Source organism: Nerophis ophidion, linkage group LG22 (assembly GCF_033978795.1).
Source record: "Nerophis ophidion isolate RoL-2023_Sa linkage group LG22, RoL_Noph_v1.0, whole genome shotgun sequence".
In the NCBI taxonomy this organism is placed as follows: Eukaryota; Metazoa; Chordata; class Actinopteri; order Syngnathiformes; family Syngnathidae; genus Nerophis; species Nerophis ophidion.
In genome coordinates this window covers 43,680,771-43,703,266 of record NC_084632.1, presented here as the reverse complement: position 1 = coordinate 43,703,266, position 22,496 = coordinate 43,680,771, and the positions used below count along the sequence as shown (strand labels likewise).

Genomic DNA, 22,496 nt, shown 5'->3' with positions numbered 1-22,496 from the left:
ACTTTTGACGTGACGAGTTTGACCCGGTGGAAATTCTAGGCTTATGCTAATTATTTACGCGAAACGAGTTTGACCTGGCATTAATTCTAGACATGCGCTAATAAAAATTAATATTTTGTGAAACGAGTTTGACCCGGCGTTAATCCTGAGCCGGCGGAAATGCTAAGCATGCGCTAATTATTTTGCGAAACGAGTTTGACCCGGCAGTAATTCTAGGCAGGCGCATTCTATATACTTGGTGGCAATTCAAGGAAATACGGTATACTAAGTATTTCAATGGTTGGAATCTGCGCTGAGGGATGATATACCAGTTTTATTATGGTAAACTAATTAGTTACTATGGTCATCTACGTCACAGCAGCTCAGATGAGGCACCAAGCAGTGTGGGCGGGAAGTGTTTCCACAGACGCGGAAGAAGCTTTTCATAACAAAGTTCTAAAGCTCAGTGACATATCAGATATATCAGATTGTAGGTGGGTTTATTTTGTACCCTCCGCTTTCATATTTCACTGTTTGTTGCATTTTTGTTGGGTTTCTCTTTACTGCAAAATATGTCGATCGAAAGGGGGTGTGACATCCATATTTTGTCAATATTCAGTGTTTTATCGTTCATAGAAAAATTCGAAAATTCCATTATGTTTTTTAAGGCGGTCCTACCTAACGTTTTTAGCATTCAATCAGACTTTATTGTGAAGTTTTGTATTAGTGTCCCTAAAATAGATAATACCGGCCCCCGGACACATTTTTCTCTCTAAATGTGGCCCCCGAGTCAAAATAATCGCCCAGGCCTGGTTTAGACTGAGCTATGAACCAAAGTCTGCTAGACGTCCATAGCGTTTCTACTTGTATGGATTCAACATCCATTACTCCATGCAACATTTGTAAGTTTTACAATATAACTAAAGCTTGTCTTACTTACTAAAACGTCCGATGTGGGATGTCTGTAGGAGTGTTTTCATGCATATTTGTACGTGTTATCGTAATGTAATCAAGCTTGTGTCTTTGGCATTAGCTAATATGTTTTTTTAGTATTATTAACCCTTGTGTGGTGTTTGGATGGATGTTAGCTGCTAGCTAGTTAGCTATGTCTTAAAGCGCCTCCTCTTGAGTGTGTTTCAGTGTTATAACTTAACCTTTATCTTGACTTTTTAAGTCAGAATGCATCCATTCTCTCTTTTTTGTCTACACACTGTGTCTGCTTGTAAGTACTCAGTGTGTGTGCGCGCTGCCGAACATGCTCCTCTGCTCATAAAACCAGCAATGTCACAACGTGACACGCTGTCATGCCCATAAAAAAAATGGTGAACCGGTACTTTTCAAACAGAGTATAGTACCGTCTTTGATTCATTAGTACCACAACACTACAGTAGTACCGGTATACCGTACAACCCTTGGTGCAAGTTGTCCCAAAATCTGGGACTATAGTCTGGAATGCCAGGTCTCCACAGGTTTTAAAATGATTTTTGGGGGATTTTTCTGAGACCCTGGCCTGAAGACCCTGAAGAGTAGGGACATAACAAGTCAGTGATGTACTGAGGGGCCTCACTATGCAACGCACGGAAAGTCAGGACTAAAATTTGACTGGAATCCAATGAAGACTGGATAAATATGGACTGGTCTGGGTGCTCCGGTCTAAAGTCTGGCAGCTGCATTTTGTACCATCTGTAGTCTCTCTAGCGTTTACTTGTTGAAAAGAGATTGGAGTAGAAATGGACTTTGGATGCCTTTTGTGTTTTCTGGAGTTCTCTCAGGAGGACCTGTCTTCTTGGACAGATTAGAAAACCGTTTGCAGGTCCACAGTCTCGCACCTGACCGTGCAAAGTGAACGTGAAGTTTGGGCCCTGGGAGCTGGCATAGTGCCAGATGTAGAGGAACAGAAACCTTCATGAGCTTTAAAAAATACGTTCTTGTGAGGAAGTGGCACGGCTGCGCTAGTTGTGACCCCAGGATGCAGGGAACCGCAGGACGGCGTGCAGGTAAGCGACTTTTATAGTACTCAAAATAGGAGGAGCAGTCATGCATGTAGCAAAAGGTCCTTAATATAATTAATCCTTGAGCCCTGACTTGAGGGCGAGGCAGGCATAAATAGCAGGCTGAGTGGCAACTGCAACCAGGTGTGCCAGGCTGCCAATCGGGTAAACAGGTGAGGGAAACGAGCGCTCAGGCAGACATGCAGGAAGTGGAACCGAAATAAGAGCGCTGACAGGAAATAAACAGCAACTAAGGAAACACACCCAAACGTGAAGTGTCAGATCGTCAGAGTTCGGCTGCTAACCTTCCACTGGAGTCTGGAGCTATTCTCAGCATATGTGACTGCCGTTATTTTCATCTGCTTGTGACCTACATCTGCTCTGATCTCATCCACGTGTCGTGGAGTTTGCAAGGAAATGGACCTTCAGTCATGATCAAAAGTGTACGTACACTTGTAAAGAACATGATGTCATGGCTGTCTTGAGTGTCCAAACAGTTCTACAACTCTTATTTTTTGTGATGTAGTGATTGGAGCACATACTTGTTGCTCACAAAAAACATTCATGAAGTTTGCTTCTTTTATGAATTTTTTATGGCTCTACCGAAAATGTGAGGGTCAAAAGTATACATACAGCAATGTTAATATTTGCTTACATGTCCTTTGGCGAGTTTTACTGCAATAAGGTGCTTTTGGTAGCCATCCACAAGCTTCTGTGTACATTTTTCACCACAAAATTGCTGCAGTTCAGCTAAATGTGTTGCTTCTCTGGCATGGACTTGTTTCTTCAGCATTGTCCGCACCTTTAAGTCAGGCCATTCTAAAACCTTCATTCTAGCCTGATTTAGCCATTTTATTACCACTTTTGAGGTGTGTTTGGGGTCATTGTCCTGTTGGAACCGCCAACTGCACCCAAGACCCAACCTCCAACTGATGATTTTAGCTTGTCCTGAACAATTTGGAGGTAGTCCTCCTTTTTCGTTGTTCCATTTAGTCTCTGTAAAGCAGCAGTGCCATTGGCAGCAAAACAGGCCCAGAGCATAATACTACCACCACCATGCTTGTCGGTAGGCATGATGTTATTGGGATTAAAGACCTCCCCTTTTCTCCTCCAAACATATTGCTGGGTATTGTGGTCAAACAGCTCCATTTTTGTTTCATCTGACCACAGAACTTTTCCTCCAGAAGGTCTTTGTCTTCATCTTTGTCCATGTTATGTCAGATGAAACGGCAGCACGGTGGGGGAGGGGTTAGTGCGTCTGCCTCACAATACGAAGGTCCTGAGTAGTCCAGGTTCAATCCGGGGCTTGGGATATTTCTGTGTGGAGTTTGCATGTTCTCCCCTTGACTGCGTGGGTTCCCTCCGTGTTCTCTGGCTTCCTCTCACCTCCAAAGACATGCACCTGGGGATAGGTTGATTGGCAACACTAAATGGTCCCTAGTGTGTGAATGTTGTCTGTCTATCTGTGTTGGCCCTGCGATGAAGTGACGACTTGTCCAGAGTGTACTCCACCTTCCGCTGGATTGTAGCTGAGATAGGCACCAACGACCCCAGAGGGAATAAGTGGTAGAAATGGATGGATGGATATCAGATGTAACAAAAATGGAGCTGTTTGGCCACAATACCCAGCAATATGTTTGGAGGAGAAAAGGTGAGGCCTTTAATCCCAGGAACACCAGACCTACTGTCAAGCATGGTGGTGGTAGTATTATGCCCTGGGCCTGCCAATGGAACTGCTGCTTTAAATGGGACAATGAAAAAGGAGGATTACCTCCAAATTGTTCAGGACAAGCTAAAATCATCAGTTCTTAGGTTGGGTCTTGGGCACAGTTGGGTGTTCCAACAGGACAATGACCCCAAACACACCTCAAAAGTGGTAAAGGAATGGCTAAATCAGGCTAGAATGAAGGTTTTAGGTTGGCCTCCCCAAAGTCCTGACTTAAAGGTGTGGACAATGCTGAAGAAACAAGTCCATGTCAGAAAAGCAACACATTTCGCTGAACTGCAGCAATTTTGAGGTGAAAAATGTGCACAGAAGCTTGTGGATGGCTACCAAAAGCACCTTATTGCAGTAAAACTTGCCAAGGGACATGGAAGCAAATATGAACATTGCTGTATGTATACTTTTGATTGCTCACATTTTCAGTAGAGCCATAATAAATTCATCAAAGAAGCAAACTTCATGAATGTTTCTTGTGAGCAACAAGTATGTGCTCCAATCACTACATCACAAAAAATATAAGAGTTGTAAAATTGACTGGAAACTCCAGACAGCCATGACATCATGTTCTTTACAAGTGTATGTACACTTTCGACCGAGACTGTATGTTTGTTCTAAAAAGAACATTATACAAATTTGCATTTTGCCAAGAGCAAGATAAAAAACGACTTGTTTTTGAACAAATAAAAGAAAAACTTGCTTGTAATTATTTCTGTCATTTTTATTCATTGTTTTTTTTTTTTTTAAACCGTAGGGAATAAATTGCAACAAATTGTAAATCCCTGCAACGAGGTGGCGACTTGTCCAGGGTTTACCCCGTCTTCCGCCTGATTGTAGCTGAGATAGGCTCCAGTACCCCCCATGGCCCAGAAGGGAATAAGCGGTAGAAAATGGATGGAAATTGTAAATCCGATATTTGCTGAACAAATGAGAGATGTTATTTTTCAGGCATCCATCCATCAATCCATTTTCTACCGCTTATTCCCTTTAGGGTCATGGGGGCGCTGGTGCCTATCTCAGCTACAATCGGGCGGAAGGCGGTGCACACCCTGGACAAGTCGCCACCTCATCGCAGGGCTTCTTCAGGCATATTGCCGACTATGACACTCTTATCCAAACATAAACTGCCCAGGCATTGATTTGGTTTCTGTCTCTTCAAAGAACTTGTGGAATGAAATAAGTAGAGTTGCATATTCTGCAAGTATGAATGTCACGTAAAGGAAAGATGAAAGGCTTTTGTTTTGATGGGATGGTGTCAGACAAAAACATTGTGGCACATTTTGAGTGTGCAACACGAACGGAAGGCTGGTCCAAGATCTCAGCTGGCATTGAGACCTTCTTCTCCTTCCGGCAGTTCTTCCAATAAAAGCTGCTATTTCAACAGGACCTTCCTGTCCTGTCTTGTCTCGCTGGCATCCCGCCACCCCAGTCAGTCCACCTGCTACTAGAGTCAATATTGACTGTTCTCATGTTCCCGGACACCTGCCAGCCCTGCAGTCAGACCCAGACAACTTCCCTGATGGTGGAGAGCGGACTCTGTGCGGTCTGAACTCTGGTCTGATTAGTCCCCAGACTGGAGAGAAGTATCTGCGCCAGTTCACGCCAAGAGATGCAGTTTGGTCCGGACTAGTTCTAGTCCTACTGTATCTGATGTAGGGTTGTACGGAATACTTGTACTAGTAAAGTATGAATCATATTCGGTACTATACCGCCTTTAAAAAGTGCCGGTCCCACCCCCCGCCCCCTTTTTTAAAGGCCTACTGAAATGAGATGTTCTTATTTAAACGGGGATAGCAGGTCCATTCTATGTGTCATACTTCATCATTTTGCGATATTGCCATATTTTTGCTGAAAGGATTTAGTAGAGAACATCGATGATAAAGTTTGCAACTTTTGGTCGCTGATAAAAAAAAGCCTTGCCTGTACCGGAAGTAGCAGACGATACGCGCGTGACGTCACGGGTTGTGGAGCTCCTCACATCTGAACATTGTTTACAATCATGGCCACCACCAGCGAGAGCGATTCAGACGGCGAAAGCGACGATTTCCCCATTAATTTGAGCGAGGATGAAAGATTCGTGGATGAGGAAAGTGGGAGTGAAGGACTAGAAAAAGAAAAAAAAAGACTATACAGTGGAAGCGATTCAGATGAGATTAGACAAATTTACTAGGATAATTCTGGAAAATCCCTTATCTGCTTGTTGTGTTACTAGTGTTTTAGTGAGATTATATGGTCGTACCTGTACAACCTGAAGCTCGGCCTCGCACCTTTCTTCAGCACCAGCCGACGGGTGGTGGCGATGCCCATCTCTGCTCTTTGCAAGGGACCCTCTTCGAAACACGAGATTTCGAAATGGTCGCTGCATAATACACTGTACTTTGTGTGTGTGGTCCAATCCAACCGTGTTCGCTTGACCGCTCTGTTCCATAGTAAAGCTTCACCATCATCTTTCAGGAATGTAAACAATGAAACACCGGCTGTGTTTGTGTTGCTAAAAGCGGCCGCAATACACCGCTTCCCACCTACAGCTTTCTTCTTTGACGTCTCCATTATTCATTGAACAAATTGCAAAAGATTCAGCAACACAGATGTCCAGAATACTGTGGAATTATGCGATGAAAACAGACGACTTATTGCTGGGAAAGGTGCTGGAACAAAATGTCCTCTACAATGCGTGACGGCCCGCGCACGCGTCATCATACCGATACGTTTCAGCAGGATACTTCGGCGCGAAATTTAAAATTGCAATTTAGTAAACTAACTCGGCTGTAGTGGCATGTGTTGCAATGTTAATATTTCATCATCGATATATAAACTATCAGACTGTGTGGTCGCTAGTAGTGGCTTTCAGTAGGTCTTTAACAGGTATAACAGCGCGTCGTCGAGTCATGACATTGCTGATTTTACCAACAGAGGAGCATGTTTGGCAGCGCACACACACAGAGTACTTACAAGCAGGCACAGTGTGTAGACAGAAAAGGGAGAACGGATGCATTTTGGTGTAAAAAGTCGAGATAAAGGTGAAGTTATGACACTGAAACACCCTCAGGAAGAGCTGCTTTAAGACATGGCTGTGTTTTAGCTACTTCTAAATCACTAATCCTGGTCTCCACGGCAAAAAAAATAAAGTAAGTTTCTTACAAGTATAATTATCACTGCAGGACGAGGAATAGCTAAACATGTTTCACTACACACCGTAGGAGGATACGATAGCTAACCGCTAACAGCAAGCTAGCATTCCTCAATGTAAACAAATGCCATGGGTGGATCTACACCTGACATCCACTGTAATGATACCTAGTAAAGGAGTGTATCTTTTCGATACTACTATGATTACATCAATATTTTTTATTGTCACAAAATCTTTTTTACTTTCCATGTTATGTTTATAAAGTCAGGAAATACGTCCCTGGACGCATGAGGACTTTGAATGTATGATCCTGGAACTACTTGGTATCAGATCCATACCTAAATGTGTGGTATCATCCACAACTAAAGTCAAGTATCAAAGAAGAGAAGAATAAGTGATTATTACATTTTAACAGAAGTGTAGATAGAACATGTTAAAACAGAAAATAAGTAAATATTAACAGTAAATGAACAAGTAGATGAATAATCAATTCTTACAGTTTGTCCCTCATAATGTGTAGAAAATAAGTGTATAAATGACACAATATGTTACAGCAGACTAATTAGGAGTCTTTGTTTGTTTACTTCCTACTAAAAGACAAGTTGTCTAGTATGTTCAACATTTTATTGAAGGACTAAATGACAATAATAAACATATGTTTTATGTACACCAAGAGTTTTTAATTCAAATAAAGCCAATAATGACATTTTTTGGTACCCTTTTATTTAAAAAGGCAACGAAATACAATTTGGTACCAGTACCAGAATATTGGTATCGGTACAACCCTAATCTGTTGACGGGAGAGTGTTCAACTGACAAAGTTCTGAGCTCCTGTTTCCAAACAAGTGTAGCTTATAGCTGATGTTTCTTGTCTGTCCGCAACTCTTGCGATCAATTACATCAAGATGCCATCAATGCTAAATGTCAGACCTTTTTTCAAGGCGTCATTGTCCGAAGTTAAGACCTCTGAGCTGAGGAACCAAGTCTGCAGTCCTTGACAGTGTTTGATCACCTGTTGGCTAAATGCTAATGATAGCATTAAAGAAAACATTGACGGTGGGGCGATACGGCCTAAAATTGTTGCTGCTATTTTGATATCGAGTTGCTCACACTGGTGAATGAATGATAGGTGGTGGTGGTCAGTCCACCTCAGGGCAGCAGTGGCTACAGATGTAACTTACCACCACCAACGTGAAAGTGGAGTGAGTGAATGATGGATCCTCATTTCTCTGTGAGCGCTTTCAGTATCGAGTTGATAGAAAAGCACTGAGGTTTTTGTGTGCCTCCCTCGGATGTCACCGAGAGGAACATTTGTGTTTTACTTCCTGGTTAATTCCAGCCTTTTTCTGTGTGGGTCAGTAACGGCGCTGCTGAGGAAGTTAAAGCAACAGTCCAGGGAGAGTGTGGAGGAGAAGAGGCCCAAGTTGCTAACTGCGCTCAAAGAGGTATTATAACATTCTGTATGTGCTGAAAGATTCATTTATCATTGTTTATCAACATATAACTATAGATGTCAACATTGTGTACGTGCTTAAATAATAATTTATCATTGTTTATCAAAATATAACTATAGATGTCAACATTGTGTACGTGCTGAAATATTCATTTATCATTGCCATCCATCCTTTTTCTACCGCTTATTCCCTTTGGGGTCACGGGGGAGCGCTGGTGCCTATCTCAGATACAATTGGGCGGAAGGCGTGGTACACCCTGGATAAGTCGCCCCCTCATCGCAGTTAGTTTATCATTGTTAATCAACATATAGCAATAGATGTCAACATTGTGTACGTGCTTAAATATTAATTATTGTTTATCAAAATATAACTATAGATGTCAACATTGTGTACGTGCTGACATTTTCATTTATCATTGCCATCCATCCTTTTTCTACCGCTTATTTCCTTTGGGTCACGGGGGGGCGCGGGTGCCTATCTCAGCTACAATTGGGCGGAAGGCGGGGTACACCCTGGATAAGTCGCCACCTCATCGCAGTTAGTTTATCATTGTTTATCAACATATAACTATAGATGTCAACATTGTGTACATGCTGAAATATTCAATTATCATTGTTTATCAAAAAATAACTATCGATGTCAACATTGTGTACGTGCTGAAATATTCAATTATTGTTTATCAACATATAACAATAGATGTCAACATTGTGTACGTGCTTAAATATTAATTATTGTTTATCAAAATATAACTATAGATGTCAACATTGTGTACGTGCTGAAATAATTATTGTTTATCAAAATATAACTATAGATGTCAACATTGTGTACGTGCTGAAATAATTATTGTTTATCAAAATATAACTATAGATGTCAACATTGTGTACGTGCTGAAATATTCATTTATCATTGCCATCCATCCTTTTTCTACCGCTTATTCCGTTTGGGGTCACGGGGGGGGGCACGGGTGCCTATCTCAGCTACAATTGGGCGGAAGGCGGGGTACACCCTGGATAAGTCGCCACCTCATCGCAGTTAATTTATCATTGTTTATCAACATATAACTATAGATGTCAACATTGTGTACGTGCTGAAATATTAATTATTGTTTATCAAAATATAACTATAGATGTCAACATTGTGTACGTGCTGAAATATTAATTATTGTTTATCAAAATATAACTATCGATGTCAACATTGTGTACGTGCTGAAATATTCATTTATCATTGCCATCCATCCTTTTTCTACCGCTTATTCCGTTTGGGGTCACGGGGGGTACGGGGGCCTATCTCAGCTACAATTGGGCGGAAGGCGGGGTACACCCTGGATAAGTCGCCACCTCATCGCAGTTAATTTATCATTGTTTATCAACATATAACTATGGATGTCAACATTGTGTACGTGCTGAAATATTAATTTCCCATTGTTTATCAAAATATAACTATAGATGTCATCTTTGTTTACGTGCTGAAATAATAATTTATCATTGTTTAACAACATATAACTATAGATGTCAACTTTGTTTACGTGCTGAAAAGATTCATTTATCATTGTTTATCAAAATATAACTATAGTGCCCAATGGAGGCTTCAAAATAAAAGCATGGCAGTATTGACCACAGCAAATAAAAGGCCGCCATGTATTTATTTTTCTTCAGATTGCATGAAAAGGCTGTTGCCATAGTCAAGACTTACTACCACATTTCTGCTGCAGCTTTGTTCGATAATTACATAGAACAGAGGCCCTTAACCATAGGGCCCATCAGCTGTGGTCAGTACTCAGTTGTAGTACACTTTTCCACCACTTGTGGCAGTAATGACAATATCAAACAAGCATAGGAAGACAGAAGCTAAAGTCATGAAGTTTCATAAGCGCAAAAATGATGACTAAAGTGGTTAAGATGTCATTTAATTTGCACGTCAGTCATATTGACGGTCTAGTTAAGAAATATTAAACTTTTAATTCAATCAAATACTCATCATTATTGTATTTACTTTAGAGGCAATTATGGAATATGATTAAAATCCAGTGTGGTGAAAAAGGTTGCCAACCATGACGTAAACAGAAGTGTATGAGTGGAAATATACACCACATTATTGTCATCCATCTTCTATCACTAATGACCATTTGTAGTTTTGTTGCTGTGGACTTGAGTCAGCCAGTCCCAGGGTCGTGGAGATAAAGGTCTCGGTCACAGATGGCGTTCATGAGTCACTATGAGGTTGTGAATGATGGAGAAGGTCATCATGGCAGACTCACAGGTCACCTGCTGATCTTCTCTCCTTGCAGCTTGGAGACTTTTACTTGGAGCTTCACTGGGACTTCCAGAGTTGGGGTGAGTCAAGCAGTCCAAAGTCTCACACCAGCTGGCTAGACTACAGTCTCTCCTCGGGACTATGGTGCTACATCAGGGCCAACGCTGATGTACTCGAAACAATCAGAAAATCCAGTTTCGATGGCAAAGTTAGAACAAAATGAGTCATTCTTTTGAATCAAATTCAGTCAGATTGAAACTTTTTTTTTTGCAAGTTTATGTCGTTTTGTTTCATTGTGCCTTACAGAGCGTTCACTTTTCCACTTTATTTAGCCATCCATGAATGCACCAAAGCTGTGTGTGATGTCACCAACCTGGCCATTTTTAAAAAGTGAGGTTGTGTAGTTGCTTATTTTGATCTGCGTTCATCCCACGATGGTCTCCCAGCTCCTCATGACAAAGAGTACTGTAGTTTGGTGGTCCGAGCAGGATGCCACGCCCCCAGGTAGAATCCGAGTTGTCCGTAATAATGCCACGCCCCACGCATTGATGCCACGCCCCCAGCTGAAATCCCAGCTGTCCTATAATGCTACACCCCTCTCAGTTGATGCCACACCCCCAGGTGATATCCGAGTTGTCGGTCATGAAGCCCCGCCCCTCTCAGTTGATGCCACACCCCCAGGTGATGTCCGAGTTGTCTGTCATGAAGCCACGCCCCTCTCAGTTGATGCTACACCCCTAATGTGAAATCCAAGCTGTTTGTCAAGCCACGCCCCTCTCAGTTGATGCCACGCCCCCCAATGATATCCAAGCTGTTTGTCATGAAGACTCACCCCTCTCCGTTGATGCCACGCCCCCCAATGAAATCCAAGCTGTCCGTAATAATGCCACGCCCCTCTCAGTTGATGCCACACCCCCAGGTGATATCGAGTTGTCTGTCATGAAGCCCCGCCCCTCTCAGTTGATGCTACACCCCTAATGTAAAATCCAAACTGTTTGTCATGAAGCCCCGCCCCTCTCAGTTGATGCTACACCCCTAATGTAAAATCCAAGGTCTTTGTCATAAGGCCACGCCCCTCTCAGTTGATGCCACGCATCCCAATGAAATCCAAGCTGTCCGTAATAATGCCACGCCCCTCTCAGTTGATGCCACACCCCCAGGTGATATCGAGTTGTCTGTCATGAAGCCCCGCCCCTCTCAGTTGATGCCACACCCCCAGGTGATATCGAGTTGTCTGTCATGAAGCCCCGCCCCTCTCAGTTGATGCCACACCCCCAGGTGATATCGAGTTGTCTGTCATGAAGCCCCGCCCCTCTCAGTTGATGCCAAGCCCCTCAGGTAAAATCTTAGTTTGTCATGAAGCCATGCCCCCCTCAGTTGATGCCACACCCCCTATGTGAAATCCGAGCTGTTTGTCATTAAGTCACGCCCCTCTGAGTTGATGCCACACCCCCAGGTGATATCCGAGTTGTCGGTCATGAAGCCCCGCCCCTCTCAGTTGATGCCACACCCCCAGGTGATGTCCGAGTTGTCTGTCATGAAGCCACGCCCCTCTCAGTTGATGCTACACCCCTAATGTGAAATCCAAGCTGTTTGTCATGAAGCCACGCCCCTCTCCGTTGATGCCACGCCCCCCAATGATATCCAAACTGTCCGTAATAATGCCACGCCCCTCTCAGTTGATGCCACGCCCCCAGGTGATGTCCGAGTTGTCTGTCATGAAGCCACGCCCCTCTCAGTTGATGCCACACCCCCAGGTGATATCCGAGTTGTCTGTCATGAAGCCCCGCCCCTCTCAGTTGATGCCCCCACCCCCACCGGGTAAAATCCAAGCTGTCTGTCATGATGCCACGCCCCCAGCTGAAATCCCAGCTGTCCTATAATGCTACACCCCTCTCAGTTGATGCCACACCCCTAGGTGGTATCTGAGTTGTCTGTCATGAAGCCCCGCCCCTCTCAGTTGATGCCACGCCCCCAGCTGAAATCCCAGCTGTTTTATAATGCTACTACACCCCTCTCAGTTGATGCCACACCCCTAGGTGATATCCGAGTTGTCTGTCATGAAGCCACGCCCCTCTCAGTTGATGCCACACCCCTAGGTGATATCCGAGTTGTCTGTCATGAAGCCCCGCCCCTCTCAGTTGATGCCACACCCCCAGGTGATATCCGAGTTGTCTGTCATGAAGCCCCGCCCCTCTCAGTTGATGCCACACCCCCAGGTGATATCCGAGTTGTCGGTCATGAAGCCCCGCCCCTCTCAGTTGATGCCACACCCCCAGGTGATGTCCGAGTTGTCTGTCATGAAGCCACGCCCCTCTCAGTTGATGCTACACCCCTAATGTGAAATCCAAGCTGTTTGTCAAGCCACGCCCCTCTCAGTTGATGCCACGCCCCCCAATGATATCCAAGCTGTTTGTCATGAAGACTCACCCCTCTCCGTTGATGCCACGCCCCCCAATGAAATCCAAGCTGTCCGTAATAATGCCACGCCCCTCTCAGTTGATGCCACACCCCCAGGTGATGTCCGAGTTGTCTGTCATGAAGCCACGCCCCTCTCAGTTGATGCTACACCCCTAATGTGAAATCCAAGCTGTTTGTCATGAAGCCACGCCCCTCTCAGTTGATGCCACGCCCCCCAATGATATCCAAGCTGTTTGTCATGAAGCCACACCCCTCTCCGTTGATGCCACGCCCCCCAATGAAATCCAAGCTGTCAGTAATAATGCCACGCCCCTCTCAGTTGATGCCACACCCCGAGGTGAACACTTTGAACTATAATTGATCCTTTTGATGACAAACTAAGTGTATTGATTCTTTTATTGATCAATTAATTTATTACTTTATGCTTTGATGCTAACTAATTTACTTTTTGTTCCAGTGCCTCTACTCTCCAGAATTCTGCCTTCTGATGTGTGCAAGATCTCCAAGCAGGGACTCAACATCAGGCAGGTCCACCCACTGTAGTATGTTCTAGTTCCCCCCACTGAGGACTAAGTAAAGTGTGTTTCAGACTGGATGATGGAAGAGGACTAAGTAAAGTGTGTTTCAGACTGGATGGAAGAGGACTAAGTAAAGTGTGTTTCAGACTGGATGGAAGAGGACTAAGTAAAGTGTGTTTCAGACTGGATGGAAGAGGACTAAGTAAAGTGTGTTTCAGACTGGATGGAAGAGGACTAAGTAAAGTGTGTTTCAGACTGGATGGAAGAGGACTAAGTAAAGTGTGTTTCAGACTGGATGGAAGAGGACTAAGTAAAGTGTGTTTCAGACTGGATGGAAGAGGACTAAGTAAAGTGTGTTTCAGACTGGATGGAAGAGGACTAAGTAAAGTGTGTTTCAGACTGGATGGAAGAGGACTAAGTAAAGTGTGTTTCAGACTGGATGGAAGAGGACTAAGTAAAGTGTGTTTCAGACTGGATGGAAGAGGACTAAGTAAAGTGTGTTTCAGACTGGATGGAAGAGGACTAAGTAAAGTGTGTTTCAGACTGGATGGAAGAGGACTAAGTAAAGTATGTTTCAGACTGGATGGAAGAGGACTAAGTAAAGTGTGTTTCAGACTGGATGGAAGAGGACTAAGTAAAGTATGTTTCAGACTGGATGGAAGAGGACTAAGTAAAGTGTGTTTCAGACTGGATGGAAGAGGACTAAGTAAAGTGTGTTTCAGACTGGATGGAAGAGGACTAAGTAAAGTGTGTTTCAGACTGGATGGAAGAGGACTAAGTAAAGTGTTTCAGACTGGATGGAAGAGGACTAAGTAAAGTGTTTCAGACTGGATGGAAGAGGACTAAGTAAAGTGTGTTTCAGACTGGATGGAAGAGGACTAAGTAAAGTGTGTTTCAGACTGGATGGAAGAGGACTAAGTAAAGTGTGTTTCAGACTGGATGGAAGAGGACTAAGTAAAGTGTGTTTCAGACTGGATGGAGGAGGACTAAGTAAAGTGTGTTTCAGACTGGATGGAAGAGGACTAAGTAAAGTGTGTTTCAGACTGGATGGAAGAGGACTAAGTAAAGTGTTTCAGACTGGATGGAAGAGGACTAAGTAAAGTGTGTTTCAGACTGGATGGAAGAGGACTAAGTAAAGTGTGTTTCAGACTGGATGGAAGAGGACTAAGTAAAGTGTGTTTCAGACTGGATGGAAGAGGACTAAGTAAAGTGTGTTTCAGACTGGATGGAAGAGGACTAAGTAAAGTGTGTTTCAGACTGGATGGAAGAGGACTAAGTAAAGTGTGTTTCAGACTGGATGGAAGAGGACTAAGTAAAGTGTGTTTCAGACTGGATGGAGGAGGACTAAGTAAAGTGTGTTTCAGACTGGATGGAAGAGGACTAAGTAAAGTGTGTTTCAGACTGGATGGAAGAGGACTAAGTAAAGTGTGTTTCAGACTGGATGGAAGAGGACTAAGTAAAGTGTGTTTCAGACTGGATGGAAGAGGACTAAGTAAAGTGTGTTTCAGACTGGATGGAAGAGGACTAAGTAAAGTGTGTTTCAGACTGGATGGAAGAGGACTAAGTAAAGTGTGTTTCAGACTGGATGGAAGAGGACTAAGTAAAGTGTGTTTCAGACTGGATGGAAGAGGACTAAGTAAAGTGTGTTTCAGACTGGATGGAAGAGGACTAAGTAAAGTGTGTTTCAGACTGGATGGAAGAGGACTAAGTAAAGTGTGTTTCAGACTGGATGGAAGAGGACTAAGTAAAGTGTGTTTCATACTGGAGGGAAGAGGACTAAGTAAAGTGTGTTTCAGACTGGATGGAAGAGGACTAAGTAAAGTGTGTTTCAGACTGGATGGAAGAGGACTAAGTAAAGTGTGTTTCAGACTGGATGGAAGAGGACTAAGTAAAGTGTGTTTCAGACTGGATGGAGGAGGACTAAGTAAAGTGTGTTTCAGACTGGATGGAAGAGGACTAAGTAAAGTGTGTTTCAGACTGGATGGAGGAGGACTAAGTAAAGTGTGTTTCAGACTGGATGGAAGAGGACTAAGTAAAGTGTGTTTCAGACTGGATGGAAGAGGACTAAGTAAAGTGTGTTTCAGACTGGATGGAAGAGGACTAAGTAAAGTGTGTTTCAGACTGGATGGAAGAGGACTAAGTAAAGTGTGTTTCAGACTGGACGGAAGAGGACTAAGTAAAGTGTGTTTCAGACTGGATGGAGGAGGACTAAGTAAAGTGTGTTTCAGACTGGATGGAGGAGGACTAAGTAAAGTGTGTTTCAGACTGGATGGAAGAGGACTAAGTAAAGTGTGTTTCAGACTGGATGGAAGAGGACTAAGTAAAGTGTGTTTCAGACTGGATGGAAGAGGACTAAGTAAAGTGTGTTTCAGACTGGATGGAAGAGGACTAAGTAAAGTGTGTTTCTGACTGGATAGAAGAGGACTAAGTAAAGTGTGTTTCAGACTGGATGGAAGAGGACTAAGTAAAGTGTGTTTCAGACTGGATGGAAGAGGACTAAGTAAAGTGTGTTTCAGACTGGATGGAAGAGGACTAAGTAAAGTGTGTTTCAGACTGGATGGAAGAGGACTAAGTAAAGTGTGTTTCAGACTGGATGGAAGAGGACTAAGTAAAGTGTGTTTCAGACTGGATGGAAGAGGACTAAGTAAAGTGTGTTTCAGACTGGATGGAAGAGGACTAAGTAAAGTGTGTTTCAGACTGGATGGAAGAGGACTAAGTAAAGTGTGTTTCAGACTGGATGGAAGAGGACTAAGTAAAGTGTGTTTCAGACTGGATGGAAGAGGACTAAGTAAAGTGTGTTTCAGACTGGATGGAAGAGGACTAAGTAAAGTGTGTTTCAGACTGGATGGAAGAGGACTAAGTAAAGTGTGTTTCAGACTGGATGGAAGAGGACTAAGTAAAGTGTGTTTCAGACTGGATGGAAGAGGACTAAGTAAAGTGTGTTTCAGACTGGATGGAAGAGGACTAAGTAAAGTGTGTTTCAGACTGGATGGAAGAGGACTAAGTAAAGTGTGTTTCAGACTGGATGGAAGAGGACTAAGTAAAGTGTGTTTCAGACTGGATGGAAGAGGACTAAGTAAAGTGTGTTTCAGACTGGATGGAAGAGGACTAAGTAAAGTGTGTTTCAGACTGGATGGAAGAGGACTAAGTAAAGTGTGTTTCAGACTGGATGGAAGAGGACTAAGTAAAGTGTGTTTCAGACTGGATGGAAGAGGACTAAGTAAAGTGTGTTTCAGACTGGATGGAAGAGGACTAAGTAAAGTGTGTTTCAGACTGGATGGAAGAGGACTAAGTAAAGTGTGTTTCAGACTGGATGGAAGAGGACTAAGTAAAGTGTGTTTCAGACTGGAGGGAAGAGGACTAAGTAAAGTGTGTTTCAGACTGGATGGAAGAGGACTAAGTAAAGTGTGTTTCAGACTGGATGGAAGAGGACTAAGTAAAGTGTGTTTCAGACTGGATGGAAGAGGACTAAGTAAAGTGTGTTTCAGACTGGACGGAAGAGGACTAAGTAAAGTGTGTTTCAGACTGGATGGAGGAGGACTAAGTAAAGTGTGTTTCAGACTGGATGGAGGAGGACTAAGTAAAGTGTGTTTCAGACTGGATGGAAGAGGACTAAGTAAAGTGTGTTTCAGACTGGAGGGAAGAGGACTAAGTAAAGTGTGTTTCAGACTGGATGGAAGAGGACTAAGTAAAGTGTGTTTCAGACTGGATGGAAGAGGACTAAGTAAAGTGTGTTTCAGACTGGATGGAAGAGGACTAAGTAAAGTGTGTTTCAGACTGGATGGAAGAGGACTAAGTAAAGTGTGTTTCAGACTGGATGGAAGAGGACTAAGTAAAGTGTGTTTCAGACTGGACACCACCCTGATCGACTTCACTGATATGAAATGTCAGCGAGGAGATCTCACCTTCATCTTCAACGGCAACGCCAGCACTTCAGAATCCTTCGTGGTGATGGACAACCTGCAGCAAGTCTTCCAGAAGATTCATCAGCAGGTTAATAACTTTATTACTTTATGACACTTCTTATTTAACTTTATTATTACTTTATGACAAAGATGTGTTTTTTTTACAAACCCCAAAAGCAGTGAAGTTGTCACCTTGTGTAAAAGGTACATAAAACAACTCCTTTTCAACTTCTATTCAATTGAATAGACTGCAAAGACAAGATATTTCATCTTCACACTGAAAATATCATGAAGTTAGAAAGTAATGGCAGCAACACATTGCAAAAAAAGGCATTTTTACCAGTGTGTTACATGGCCTTTCCTTTAAAGTGGGATTCTTTCCCATTCTTGCTTGATGTACAATATTTAAAGGCCTACAGAAATGAGATCTTCTTATTTAAACGGGGATAGCAGCTCCATTCTTAGTGTCATACTTCATCATTTGGCAGTGTTGGCATATTTTTGCTGAAAGGATTTAGTAGAGAACATCCACCATAAAGTTTGCAACTTTTGGTTGCTAATAAAAAAGCCTTGCCTGTACTGGAAGTAGCAGACGATGACATCACAAGTGTGAGGGCTCCTCACGTCCTCACATTGTTTATAATGGGAGCCTCCATCAAAAACAGTTATTCGGACCGAGAAAACGACAATTTCCCTAATAATTTGAGTGAGGATGAAAGATTTGTGGATGATGATATTGATAGCGAAGGACTAGAATAAAAAAATAAAATTAAAAAAAAGGCGATTGCATTGGGACGGATTCAGATGTTTTTAGACACATTTACTAGGATAATTCTGGGAAATCCCTTATCTTTCTATTGTGTTGCTAGTGTTTTAGTGAGTTTAATAGTACCTGATAGTCGGAGGGGTGTGTCCACGGATATCTTGACGCCAGTCTCTGAGGGAAGTCACGGCAGATACAAGGACGGCGCCAATTCCGCAGATCGCCGGTAAGAGCCGACTTTTTACCACAATTTTCTCACCGAAACCTGCCAGTTGACAAGTGGTCGGGATCCATGTTCGCTTGACCGCTCTGATCCATAGTAAAGCTTCACCTCCGGGAATTTTAAACAAGGAATCACCGTGTGTTTGTGTGGCTAAAGGCTAAAGCTTCCCACCTCCATCTTTCTACTTCTCCATTATTAATTGAACAAATTGCAAAAGATTCAGCAACACAGATGTCCAGAATACTGTTTAGATGAGCTCGGGCCCAGCCAAGCTTGCGGCATTTCTGGGTGTTGTTGATAAATAGCTTTGGCTTTGCATAGTAGAGTTTTAACTTGCACTTACAGATGTAGCGACCAACTGTAGTTACTGACAGTGGTTTTATGAAGTGTTCCTGAGCCCATGTGGTGATATCCTTTACACACTGATGTGGCGTTTTGATGCAGTAGCGCCTGAGGGATCCAAGGTGCGTAATATCATGGCTTACGTGCAGTGATTTCCCCAGATTCTCTGAACCTTTTGATGATATTACGGAGCGTAGATTGTGAAATCCCTAAATTCCTTGTTGAGAAATGTTGTTCTTTAACAATTTGCTCAGGCATTTGTTGACAAAGTGGTGACCCTCACCCCGTCCTTGTTTGTGAATGAGTGAGCATTTCATGGAAGCTGCTTTTATAGCCAATCATGGCACCCACCTGTTCCCAATTAGCCTGCACACCTGTGGGATGTTCCAAATAAGTGTTTGATGAGCATTCCTCAACTTTCTCAGTCTTTTTTGCCACTTGTGCCAGCTTTTTTGAAACATGTTGCAGGCATCAAATTCCAAATGCGCTAATATTTGCAGTCTTTTCAGTTGAATATAAGTTGAAAAGGATTTGTTGTATTCTATTTTTATTTCCTATTTCCACAAGGTGACAACTTCACTGCTTTTCTCTTGATAACAAATATGATTTTTTTTAGTTTGACAAAGAAGCATGTTTTAGTTTCTAAGACACGCCTCTTATTTCAGTTCTCATGCATGTTCTTAGGACTACTTCTCTTACACAATGAATAAATTAGTGATCTTTACTGTACTTCACTCAGATTATATTCTCCCACACAAAGTCTTTATGTGACCTAAAAATATTTGATATGACCTAATATTTATCATCACCTAATATTCAGTATGACATATCTAAAATGACCTAATACTATTTAATATCACCTAATTATATTTCATACAGCTTAATAATTAATATGACCTAATATTTCATATGAGCTAATATCTAATATGACCCTATTAATATTTAATATGATCTAATATTGACCAAATAATATTTATTGACCTTATATGAGCAAAGTTATTCAGTATGACATAATAATATTCATGTTCATATGAGAGTTGATCAGGTTTTCCATAACATGAAAATGACTTTGATTTACATAATTTCTTCCATTTGATCAATAGATTTCTCTTATTTTTATTCATCAATAACATAAATAGTAATAATTACAAACTTTGATGATCATGTATCAGCAGACCATAAATAATATTAATAATAATCTTTCATTACCGTAAATAATAATAATAACAATCTATGATGATCATGTATCAGAGGATTGTATTTTCTCACACATTCCAAAAAGTTATGTTACAAACCTGAGGGTGTGGCCAGTAGTAGTAGTAATGATAGTAGTAGTAGTAGTAGTAGTAGTAATGATGGTGGTGGTAGTAGTAATGATAGTAGTAGTAGTAATGATAATAGTAGTAGTACTAGTGGTGGTAGTAGTAGTAGTAATGATAGTAGTAGTAGTACTAGTGGTAGTAATGATAATAGTAGTAGTACTAGTGGTTGTAGTAGTAGTAATGATAGTAGTAGTAGTAATGATGGTAGTATTAGTAATGATAGTAGTAGTAGTAATGATGGTAGTAGTAGTACTAGTGGTAGTAGTAGTAGTAATGATAGTAGTTGTAGTAGTAGTAATGATGGTAGTAGTAGTAGTAATGATAGTAGTAGTAGTAATGATTGTAGTAGTAGTTGTAGTAGTAGTAGTAATGATAGTATTTGTAGTACTAGTGGTAGTAGTAGTAATGATAGTAGTAGTAATGATAGTAGTAGTAGTACTAGTGGTAGTAATGATAATAGTAGTAGTACTAGTGGTTGTAGTAGTAGTAATGATAGTAGTAGTAGTAATGATGGTAGTAGTAGTAATGATAGTAGTAGTAGTAATGATGGTAGTAGTAGTACTAGTGGTAGTAGTAGTAGTAATGATAGTAGTTGTAGTAGTAGTAATGATGGTAGTAGTAGTAGTAATATAGTAGTAGTAGTAATGATTGTAGTAGTAGTTGTAGTAGTAGTAGTAATGATAGTATTTGTAGTACTAGTGGTAGTAGTAGTAATGATAGTAGTAGTAGTTGTAGTAGTAGTAGTAGTAGTAGTAATGATAGTAGTTGTAGTACTAGTGGTAGTAGTAGTAATGATAGTAGTAGTAGTTGTAGTAGTAGTAGTAGTAATGATAGTAGTAGTGGTTGTAGTAGTAGTAGTAGTAATGATAGTAGTTGTAGTAATGATGGTAGTAGTAGTACTAGTGGTAGTAGTAGTAGTGGTAGTAGTAGTAATGATAGTGGTAGTAGTAGTAATGATAGTAATGGTAGTAGTAGTAATGATGGTAGTAGTAGTAGTAATGATAGTAGTAGTAGTAATGATAGTAGTAGTAGTAATGATAGTAGTAGTAGTAATGATAGTTGTAGTACTAGTGGTAGTAGTAGTAGTTGTAGTAGTAGTAGTAGTAATGATAGTAGTTGTAGTACTAGTGGTAGTAGTAGTAATGATAGTAGTAGTAGTAATGATGGTAGTAGTAGTACTAGTGGTAGTAGTAGTAGTGGTAGTAGTAGTAGTGGTAGTAGTAGTAATGATAGTGGTTGTAGTAGTGGTAGTAGTAGTAATGATGGTAGTAGTAGTAGTAATGATAGTAGTAGTAGTAATGATAGTAGTAGTAGTAATGATGGTAGTAGTAGTAGTACTAGTGGTAGTAGTGGTAGTAGTAGTAATGACAGTAGTAGTAGTAATGATAGTAGTAGTAGTAATGATAGTAGTAGTAGTAGTAGCAGTACTAGTGGTAGTAGTAGTAGTGGTAGTAGTAGTAGTAATGATAGTAGTTGTAGTAGTAGTGGTAGTAGTAGTAATGATGGTAGTTTTAGTACTAGTGGTAGTAGTAGTAATGATAGTAGTAGTAGTAGTAATGATGGTAGTAGTAGTACTAGTGGTAGTAGTAGTAGTAGTAGTAGTAATGATAGTAGTTGTAGTAGTAATGATAGTAGTAGTAGTATTAGTGGTAGTAGTAGTACTAGTGGTAGTAGTGGTAATGATAGTAGTAGTAGTACTAGTGGTAGTAGTAGTAATGATAGTAGTGGTAGTAGTAATGATAGTAGTAGTAATGATAATAGTAGTAGTAGTAATGATAGTAGTAGTAGTAATGATAGTAGTAGTACTACTGGTAGTAGTAATGATAGTAGTAGTACTAGTAGTAGTGGTAGTAGTAGTAATGATAGTAGTAGTAGTACTGGTGGTAGTAGTCATAGTAGTGGTAGTAGTAGTAATGATAGTAGTAGTAATGATAATAGTAGTAGTACTAGTGGTAGTAGTAATGATAGTAGTAGTAGTACTAGTGGTAGTAGTAGTAATGATAATAGTAGTAGTACTAGTGGTAGTAGTGGTAATGATAGTAGTAGTAATACTAGTGGTAGTAGTAATGATAATAGTAGTAGTACTAGTGGTAGTAGTAGTAATGATAGTAGTAGCACTAGTAGTAGTGGTAGTAGTAGTAATGATAGTAGTAGTAGTACTAGTGGTAATAGTCGTAGTAGTGGTAGTAGTAGTAGTAATGATAGTAGTAGTAATAGTACTATTGGTAGTAGTAGTAGTAATGATAGTAGTAGTAGTAGTAGTAGTAATGATAGTAGGAGTATTATTTGTTATTGTTGGCCCACACAGGAGTGTGAGATGGAGACGGAGGAGGAGGTGGACATCCTGATGAGCAGTGACGTCTACTCGGCCACATTGTCCACCAAGTCCATCACCTTCAGCAGAGCACAGAGTGGTTGGCTCTTCAGGGAGGACAAGACGGTTGGTGACATCATGCTCTTCACCCTCTCATCCTT

The 22,496-nt window shown here is 41.5% G+C and overlaps 1 protein-coding gene across 4 annotated transcripts in view; it reads left to right on the top strand.

Moving 5' to 3' along the window:
- LOC133540901 (ankyrin repeat domain-containing protein 13C-like) overlaps positions 1-22,496 on the top strand; it is a 44,876-nt gene that overhangs the window by 8,226 nt on the left and 14,154 nt on the right. For all 4 annotated transcript variants that reach the window (XR_009803753.1, XR_009803752.1, XM_061883962.1 and 1 more), the window contains exons 4-8: positions 8,180-8,265; positions 10,562-10,607; positions 13,406-13,472; positions 17,315-17,459; positions 22,330-22,461. Coding sequence is in view for 2 of the 4 variants with exons in the window: in XM_061883962.1 (XP_061739946.1) it covers positions 8,180-8,265; positions 10,562-10,607; positions 13,406-13,472; positions 17,315-17,459; positions 22,330-22,461 (476 nt within the window). In the remaining 2 variants the exon portion in view is untranslated. The remainder of the gene's footprint in view (positions 1-8,179; positions 8,266-10,561; positions 10,608-13,405; positions 13,473-17,314; positions 17,460-22,329; positions 22,462-22,496) is intronic.